At 39.5% G+C, this 9,607-nt stretch overlaps 1 protein-coding gene across 1 annotated transcript; it reads left to right on the top strand.

Annotated features, from left to right (window-relative positions):
- The first annotated feature begins 7 nt into the window (after nt 1–7).
- Nucleotides 8–7,479, top strand: MRPL22 (mitochondrial ribosomal protein L22). The gene is made up of 7 exons (XM_009285798.1): nt 8–35; nt 120–165; nt 2,069–2,204; nt 4,380–4,445; nt 4,966–5,043; nt 5,890–5,959; nt 7,188–7,479. The coding sequence occupies exons 1-7, from the start codon at nt 8–10 to the stop codon at nt 7,397–7,399; spliced, it is 636 nt and encodes a 211-aa protein (XP_009284073.1). The 3' UTR covers nt 7,400–7,479.
- The last annotated feature ends 2,128 nt before the right edge of the window (nt 7,480–9,607 follow it).

The raw sequence follows: 9,607 nt of genomic DNA, 5'->3' as shown, positions 1-9,607 counted from the left end.
GGGGAAGATGGCGGCGCGGTGGGCGGTCGGCGCGGGGAAGTCTGAGGGGACGGAGCGGAGCGCTGGTTTTGGGGGCTCTCAGCTGCTGTTTCCTTGCTCACTGTGCTGTTTCCTTGCAGGTGGCGCCTGGGTGTGCGGTCTTCTCGGCTGGGCGCGGCCGGAGAGGTGAGTCTGGCTTTGCTGTGGTCCTGGAGAAGGGCCGTTCCGCCGGTGCCCCGGCAGCGGGACTCGGGCGGCCTCGCTCGGGGAGTCTCCGGGTCTGGAGGCTCCCCGGGTAACCTGGCTCGGCCTTCTCGCCCTGCCCCGGAGCTGTGGGGAACAGGTCGCTCCGTGCCGCCGTCTCTCTGTATACTTGGAGACTGTGGCATGATGGAGGTGTCTCTCTCTCCTGACCCCTTTCTGTCGGGCATCCAGATTTCCTCCAGCTTTGTGGTGCAGGTCACGGTAACATAGTACCTGTTGCTCCCCTCTACGTTCTCCCCAGTCATTGCTCTTCTGTAGTTGGCTGGTCTTTCCTCTCAGTCTGGAGGAATGGCAGAGTTGTGCTGGGGGAGCATGGGTCACTGCTGACTGTATCCTTGACTTCAGAAGAAAGGCTGATGTAGATTCTCAAAGTGCAGAGCTTTGGTCTCTGCTAGAGCCTGTGAAGGTAAATTGCAGAGACCTGTGTCGCTGAAGGAAGAAGAAATAGGCTTGTGTGGCCTGTGCTTTGCTTATTGCCTTGCAGTTGAACTGAGTTACATGCTCATCACTTGTTTTATTCAGTTCTTCTGGTCTGTGTGTCTCCCACTCAGTGCTTATGCATGATTCTTTTTAGAAAGGTGCTCAGCTCTTCTCTGTTCCCCTTACCCATACATAATGTACTTTTGTTGGTTGCCTATCACTGTTTTCTTTTGCTTACAATGTATTTGTGTACTCTTTCTTTTCCTAAAGTTATGATAAATAGAGTTACTCTTCGCAGAAAGTTGGATTACCTTAAGATAGAGGGAATGTAAGATTCCTTAGTTTGTCAAATGTATTAATGTGTTCTGCTGATACCAAGAAGATAATACTTAATTCATTATAGCTTAAGTTGTTAAACTGCAAAATTATATTCATGTGCTTGTCAAATATTTTCTTGTATTAATCGATGATATTATGTCTGGTGATGATGAATTGTTGTCTTCATGAGTGAAATTTTTAAGTGTTAAGCAAATAAACCAATTTTGGTAAGTATCTGAAAAAATATTCCATAACATTTAAATTTGTATGTTATGCTACCCCCTGTTGATAGCAAGTGAAAACTTTCTAAGGTGTACAATGTCCTCTTGAAACTAATCAACGTGTTCTGTTTGCCGGTTGTTCTTAAAATGCTTTGTACAGTTTGGCTACCCACACAAAGCCGTTCAAGCCTTAGTAAAACTCACAGTATCTGGTCTTGAACTCATCTGCTTCTTGTAGCTATGAGTGGCTGCCCAGTACTGCTTTATCTAGTCAGCAGGGAGCAAACTGTAGCTTGTTTTTTCTGAATCCGAGGTGAGTGAACTGACTGAAAGCTAGAGGTTTTTTGCTATCAGCTATCTTATATTGACCTGATTGCATTTTGAAAGTAGTTTAGAATATCTACCCTTTCAAATATCAGAAGGGATGAAAATTTATAAACTTCTAATACTCAGTCCCTTGAAAAACTAGAAATTTTTACTGCTAAAAGATCTCGTTGGTAAGAATTAAATAAGTATTGGCCAGTCTTGGAAAAGATCTAGATTGTTTGTGTGAGTAATGAACCCCACATAAGAACAAAGAGGTGATTGTGTCTTTAAGCGTCCCCATATTGTCACACAATGTAGAACCTCACGCTATACAAGTGTGAGTTATGGTTCATGGTTTGCCTTAGGAAGCCTGAGGCTTCTCCTTGAATTAAAAAGCCCTTTCAACGTAAACTGTAGAGGACTTGAACAGTTTTATTTTGTGAGTAGCCAAATGGGTCAGTTCTCTTTATCAAGACAGGTAAGTTCACAATTTTCCAGCTGAACTGGGCAGGGACAAAGAACTCGTGTTCAGCAGCAAAGACTGTGGTCTTGTCTTGCAGGTGGCTAGCATCCAGTAGCCTTTTTCCTCTGTCATGCATCCACACAAGCACATCTCTGCAGAAATCTGGGAAGTGGGAGAAAAAGAACAGGATTGTTTACCCTCCGCAGCTGCCTGGAGAACCTCGCAGACCAGCTGTAAGGATACACCTGTGAATTTCTTTACCTGCTTATGTTTAGCAATTTCTGGGCAGATTGTCAGTCTCTGGGTGACTCCACAAAGCACTAATTTGATAGCTTATTCATTTGTTACTTAAGATTTTAGTCAGTTTGGCATATTTATATTGTAAAAGTTAACATCACTTTGAATGTTTTCCACTTCTGAATTATATTGGAGCTTCAAGTTGCTTCTAGCTGATCACCTACCTGATACGTGATGTGAACCGCAAAGGTGCCATCCTCTGTAGAAGTCTCTGAACTACAAGGAGGTAGAAGTTACCAAAGATGTATCATTATACACTTGTTCTGTTTGTACTGACAGTAAATAGCTAGAGAAGAACATGATTGTATTGTTGCTTCTGTGCACAAAGATGTAAATGTAACATTCCTTGAGTAGCGGAACTAGCGGTGCCTGTTTGATGTAGGTACAATAGAGTGCACGCTCTTTTAATTTCTTAACTTCTCTGCATTATAGATTCTCTGAGGTCTGATAATGTGTTGCCTCTTGCTGTGGCCTCTCTTTGATGAAGCTATTCGGAGGTTGTTTTCTGTCATAGTGGTTGCTTGAAATGTTTAATATGGACTGAGAGGTTCTCAAGTTAGGTGGGGAGAGACATGCGAGCCAGATGTGGCATATGATTGCAGGAGTTTTTTTTTTTCTTCTTAGGAAACCATTTTATACTGTACAGTGGGGTTGTTTCTTCAGTCTGTTGCACAATAACTTGTGTTTTAATGAACCATAAACTAAAGCAAAGAATCTAAAATCCTTTTGTTACCTGTATGCTCAGTGTAGGGCCTTCTGCTGGCCATTCAAGACAACTTTTGGAAAAGTCACCATAAGTAACATAGCCAATTTTTTAAATGCAGTCATAACAGATGAGTTTTTGATAACAGCAGGTTTATGCCTGTTTCTCCCTGTCCCCTCTTATTGATCCTTCTATAACTGGGAAGTACAGTTAAATGTGAACAGAAACAAGTCTCTTAAATTAAGTCAGGCATGAAAACTAAGTATTGTGTATTTGATCACCGAAGGGACTAATCAGTGCCACTTTCCATATGCCACAGCCTAGGAGAATTTTAGGTGAATTCTTCAGTATTTCCTCACTCTCGAACTGATATTTTGGAATCCCGTTTTCATAATTGTTCTTCACTGGGAATTAATGTGTTGTGGCCTCTGTTAGGCACACTGCTCAAAGTAAAGTATTTGCATGCCAAAAGAATAGGGGTTTTTTGGACGTGTGCTTTTGTGGGCCATGAGCATTTATCGCTTCTGTGAACATTATGGCCTAGGATGTAGAAATACATGCTGTGTACTGTGCTGACTAATGCAATATATGTGAAAATGCAGTTATCGACCAACTCGCTTATTAAATCAGTTTTTTACCCGTTCATAAAGAATGCCATCTCTTTCAAAGTTGTATTGATGTTAAATTTTACTAGCTAGTTTTGGTCCCTGTTGGTGCAGTAATAATGTTAAATGGGTCTTTGGAGACAGCTCTTCATGCCAATCAGACTTGAAACCCTCTTCACTTCTGAAGAGCTAATTAAGTTCATTCTTGTAATATTGTTTAGTTGCTATCCCAGTAAGTTGACTTGACAGCAGAGTAATGTTTTTAAGACTGAACGGGCATGTCAATCTCAGACTGCTTCAAAAAGTGGGGAGGAGGAAAGGAAAAGATGATTAAAAAAATCTTCTGATTATCCTTTTCAGGGACTTCTGTTTATAAACTAATTCTCATAAGATTGTATTAAAATTTTCTGTGTGCTAGGTACTTTTTTTATAATGCTTTCAGTTTCAAATGTCAAAGATTTGCCTGATTTGGTATGTTCATGGTATAGCAGGGGGAGTCATTTTATTTCTAGTAAGGATATAGATTGTGGAGCAGACATGTATGCTCAATTCTTGCTTTCACAGAAAAATTACTGGTTTAATTCTCATAAGATTGTATTAAAATTTTCTGTGTGCTAGGTACTTTTTTTATAATGCTTTCAGTTTCAAATGTCAAAGATTTGCCTGATTTGGTATGTTCATGGTATAGCAGGGGGAGTCATTTTATTTCTAGTAAGGATATAGATTGTGGAGCAGACATGTATGCTCAATTCTTGCTTTCACAGCAAAATTACTGGTCCTCTAACTTTTTTTTTTACACCTAGGAAATATATCACTGTCGGAGGGAAATAAAATATAGCAAAGATAAGATGTGGTATCTGGCAAAACTGGTAAGCAAAAAGTACTTTGTACTGTATTTGTTAGAACGCAAAATTTAATTGCTGTGTTTGCCTTAACAGCCTAGTTCAATCACAGTCTAATCAGCATCTTCATAATAGAGTCCTGGGGAAGAGCATGCATCTGTTCAAGCGAAGAGCTGTTTGTAGTTTGGTTTAGCTGCTTTATCCTAGTACGCTCTCAAATGTGTACTCAGGATCATATGCAGATTATGCAGCGTGGAAGAATTTTCGTGTTGGTTTCTGCCTAGTAGTAGATGGCAAGGGGAACTTGGAAGGATAGTAACGGGCTGTTTTTCTCTTTAAGAAAAAAATTGAATGTTTTATCAAGATTTATTCAATATTTAGCTCAGAAGTTCTGTATGTAAGATATTACATTGAAGAAATGGTAATTAAGGAAACTGAAGGGTTTTTTTGTTCTTTGTAATGGCAAAACAATTTAAATACTGTCTTCTGAATAAGAGAAGGGGAATACTTGTAATTGCAGAAGTTAACTTTAACACTTTGATTGCAGATAAAAGGAATGTCCATTGATCAGGCTCTTGCTCAGTTGGAATTTAATGATAAAAAGGGAGCAAAGGTGATCAAAGAGGTATGTAGTAGTATTCTTTAACACTCCTGGTTTCAAGAAAACTTTTAAAATCAATACCTATCGCCAGAAGTTTGGAGATGTTTCTATTTCTATGTTTTTCTATGTTTCTATTAAGCCTGTTGGGAGCACATTCAAACAACATATTTTTGTAGTAGTTGTGTAATGCAACTTACGAATATGCAGAGGTCACTTGTGCTGGCTGTTTTAACTTGTAATGACAATAAATTACGCATGGGTACCCTCTCTAACAACGCTTGGTGTTAAGTTCATGGTAATTAATGCAGAATCCTTGTCACTAACAGCTGCTACATCTATGTGTTTTGGTTCTTAAAATCGTAAGAGTTGAACAATATCATCAGGGAAAAGACTGAGTTCTGTGAAGGCATGAAAGCTTTTCATACACTGTAGTTCTTAGGAGTCTCAAATTACTCATTTTCTTAGCCAGAGCATTGATTTCTGGCATAATAATGACAAAGAAGTATCCTGTATTAGCTGAAAATATTGAATGGCCCGAGTTCATTTTGCCCACCTTGGAATTTGTTTCTAGTCTGATGCCTAATTACAAAGGTCCATGGATGAAAGGCTGATGCGTGCTGGTGGGAACCATCTTTTCCACTCCCTTTCCTCCCAATAAAATGTAATAAAGTTGTCCTGAAGCTTTTCAGTCTGTATGCAAAGAACATGCTTATGTAAAAGATGTCTGTCTTTTTAACAATTTTGATCTCTATAGAGCACTTTTTCTGTAACTGACTTAAACTTGCAATTTCTTCCATGTTATCTAGAGATAAGAAGTAGCACTGCTTAAATTCCTACTTAGTATTTCCATTTCTTTTCCTTTTGTTACAGGTTCTGTTAGAAGCTCAGGAAATAGCAGTAAGAAATCACAATGTGGAATTCAAGTCAAATTTACATATAGGTACATTTTTTTTTCTTATTTTAGTGCAGAAAAATGTCATCCTACCCTACAAAAAAGTTTTATCCTTAATAAGGTTTTGTTGCTTCAAATCAGCAGAAACGAATAAAGTATAGTTTCTAGTAAACTTAAAGGCGTGTGCTTCCGACTCGCAGCACAGCTGAAGTTAGTATGATGGCTGAAGGCTCAACCACCACTTTGTTACAGTAGGCGTCTGGCTGGTGTTCTTCTGGCATCTGCTGGATGCATTGTTTTTAAGATGCATTCCTCCAAGAGTGGAGTTTCTGCTCCCTATGTGAAAAGAGAAAGTCCTGAAGGGAAAGATGCCTGACATCATTATGAAAGACTAGACGACACAAAGCAATCTGTTACTACTTTTTAATGTTGCCTGTGAACGTAGATGCTGGAAGCTTTGTCTGTGGCTAGTACTACTAGCTTTGCAGGATCAGAATCTAAACTTCTGTTAGAAACAGTATAAAAGTAATTGAGTATTGACAGTAGACTTCTTCTTAAAAAGGCTTTGTTATAGATGATTACAGGATAAGCTTGTAATAACTACAGCACTTTCTTGCCTAGAAAAATGTTAGAAATGTTTACTTGTAGGTGTTTTTAGGCCCAAAGAAAAAAAATTCCTATTTTGCCAAATATGGTATAAATGTTATTAAGCTGACCTCATAAGCTTAAAGTAACCTGGTTTGTAGAGCAGGTTTGATTAGAATTCTTTGGAGCCTTCCAGGCCTCTGCCATAAGAAGGTTTATCTGCTAGTGCAGGACTAGATGTGTAGATAATGAAAATACCTGTGATGAATGCAATAAAGGGAGAAAGGAGGGAAAATGAAGTCTGTAAGACTTCTACAGGAATTCATGAGACAAACTACTGAAAAGCAATGGAATTAATACCACCTTCAGAAGAGCTATATAATCTAGTAAGCGCTCAGCGTAGCTTCCTTTAGATTTGTCCTTTACTATATATTTATCTTCGCATGCATGCTTTCTAAATTCACCTTTTTGATGCTCCTGAAGAGTGTTAATTCAATTCACGGGTTCCTCTATAGCAGTAATCTGCTAAATGTAATAGAAGAAAGATGGAGGAGAGGATCCCGAATAGACTTAACTTGTCATATGCAGTCATGAAAAATACACTGACAAGACAGTGTTTCAGTTGCGGATGTGTGGTAGCTTATTCTTGACTGAATAGTCTTCTCTTCCCGCCCCCGCCTTTTTCCTTCAGCTGAGTCAATGACGGGCAGAGGCCGTTACATGAAGCGGATTCGTTACCATGGCAAAGGCATGTTTGGCATCATGAAAATCGTCAGGTGCCATTACTTTGTGAAGTTGGTGGAAGGTCCTCCTCCTCCTCCGGAGCCACCAAGGACTGGTTTTGACCAAGCAAAAGAATACGTGCAGCAGCTGCGAAGTAGAACCCTTGTTAACACACTGTGACAAACTTTTGTGACTATATAGGTATTTCTTGTTTGACAATGTAATTATATAAAAGACTAATTAAAATCATGTTTTAGTTATATCTTTGGTGCTGCTGGAGCTGGATGATGCAAGTATGATCATAAGCTTTTTTCTTATTTGTCAAGCCATAGGTATGGAAAAATCTTGGAAAAGCAGCAACAGATGTCACTTTTTCTGAGTTACTTGGACCACAGCATCCAAGCTCTACCCTGGATTATCATATCTAGAACATACGGTGCCGTTATAAAGCTTGCAAGGAGCTGTGTTGTCCTCAAATTCATGCAGCTGTCTTTGTTATGTATGGTTGGGTCTTTTATTGTAAAAATATGTGCTTGACAGTCACGTTGCAAGATCAAGACTTGGACTAAAATTACTAAAATTTGGCATCTTAAAGTAGCTACAACAGTGGAACAAAACAAGCAACAATAATAGTTGAGATTATCAGGCATCAATTTATGGTTTCTTGATCTGGGCCATAATGCTCTTTCCTTACAGCCTCTGTTGTGCATCTTAGACATGTCTGGGAGTGGGGAATAGAAGAAATCATTTGAAGTTCAGGTTTTGACAGAGTCGGTAGGTGGCAATGTTTAGTTTGTCAGAGAGGGAAGTGGCAGTGAAAACTTACAGTGTGTTGAAACTCTGTTCTTGATTCTGACCATGGCATTAATAGTCTGATATGTGCATGGGGTTCAGGCTGTCCTCTGTGGAAACTCAGTATGGGTTACAGGCTTGTTACGGAGAAAAGCTTGTCTCGGTGAAGAGTGAACTAATTATTCTGCACTGTCTGGAAACAAATTGCTTTTGTAATGTTGAGGCAAGTAAAATGCTCAATGGATTTAATATGGAATGGCTTGTTGCATATACAAATCAGGCTTTTGGTTCTCTGAAAACAATCCCATTTTTATTGTTACTTTGAAGAGAAGTCGTCTGAGGTCAATAGGGGGAATCTCATTTCACCCAGTAAAGCTTTCAACTCTGATGGCCAGAGATCATGAACATCATCATAAAAAGAGAATGAGTAGTTGCTTGTTTATGCAGATGTCTGATATTTAGACCTTTCTTTTCCATTCTGGGAACATTAGAATGGGAGATAGATTACTTACCTCATTTGGGTCTTTTTACCACACCAACTGGTAGTAGTGGTAGCCTTTCTTACATGCGTTTACGTTGAGCAGTACTTGAATGATGGCAAAGGGACAGTTCCTATAAGGAAACAAATTATCTTTGTCTTAATGAAGGTGGCATACAGCTGTTTCTTTTGGCTACCAAAGAAAGGGTCTCATGGTCTTAAAGAGTGTTAGCAGATTGTGAAGTTACACAAGAAGTACATGCGTGGCTCAGTACCATTAATGGTGCTTATTTGCAGTCTGTTTTTCTGCAGTGCACTTACAGAAACATTACTTGCTTTAAAGCTGCAATTTAGTAACTTTTGTCTGAAAGGTATGTTCCTGGTAAAACTCTCTCTCTGTAGTTCCTGCTGTGTGTTTGAAGAACTGTTTCTGGTGTGCTATGATAAATAGCTGTGCTTTGCTCTGCCAGCTGCTTGTTAACTCTTTTGTTATACTGAATCTCTTACAAGTTGTAGCAAACTTGAATGACTTAATCTTTTTGAGGGTCAGTGATCTGGGAGAAGACTAAGGAATCGCAAAATAATCCAAGCTTAATAAGCAGTTGTCATCTAAGCATGTAAAAACCTGTCTTCCAGATATCTTATTCCTGTACCTGTTTCTCCTGCATGCTATAGGTTTCCTTTCAGATCCCTTCTGGACCTCCAGACAAGGCTGTATCCTTACAGATATCATTGCTCTAGTTATGAATCTGCAGACGGGGAGAGAAATGAGAATGTGACTGATGTCTTCCAGCTTCTTTATGATGCAGCAGGTGGCCCTGGCACGCCTTGAAACAAACAGACCTGGGCTTTTAAAATTTTTCAGTCAAAAAGCAAGGTTGTTGCTTGTCATTCTTGTTTTCTTTCTCAAAACAATAAGTGGGAAGACTTTTTTTGACACGCTTTTCAGCATTCCTCTTATTCCTTAGTACCCTTTTTAGCCTTCTTAAAGATGCATAACCCATAGTGGATCCTCATGGTGTTGGCTACGAAAGCTCCACAGCCGTGGCTGTAACAGCACAATGATGGGAGATGTGGTGAGATGAGGGGCTTGAACTGGCTTGATCCCTGCCTTTCAC

Source organism: Aptenodytes forsteri, unplaced genomic scaffold (genome assembly GCF_000699145.1).
Source record: "Aptenodytes forsteri isolate BGI_AS27 unplaced genomic scaffold, ASM69914v1 Scaffold54, whole genome shotgun sequence".
Taxonomy (NCBI): Eukaryota; Metazoa; Chordata; class Aves; order Sphenisciformes; family Spheniscidae; genus Aptenodytes; species Aptenodytes forsteri.
This window is presented reverse-complemented; position numbering and strand designations above follow the sequence as displayed.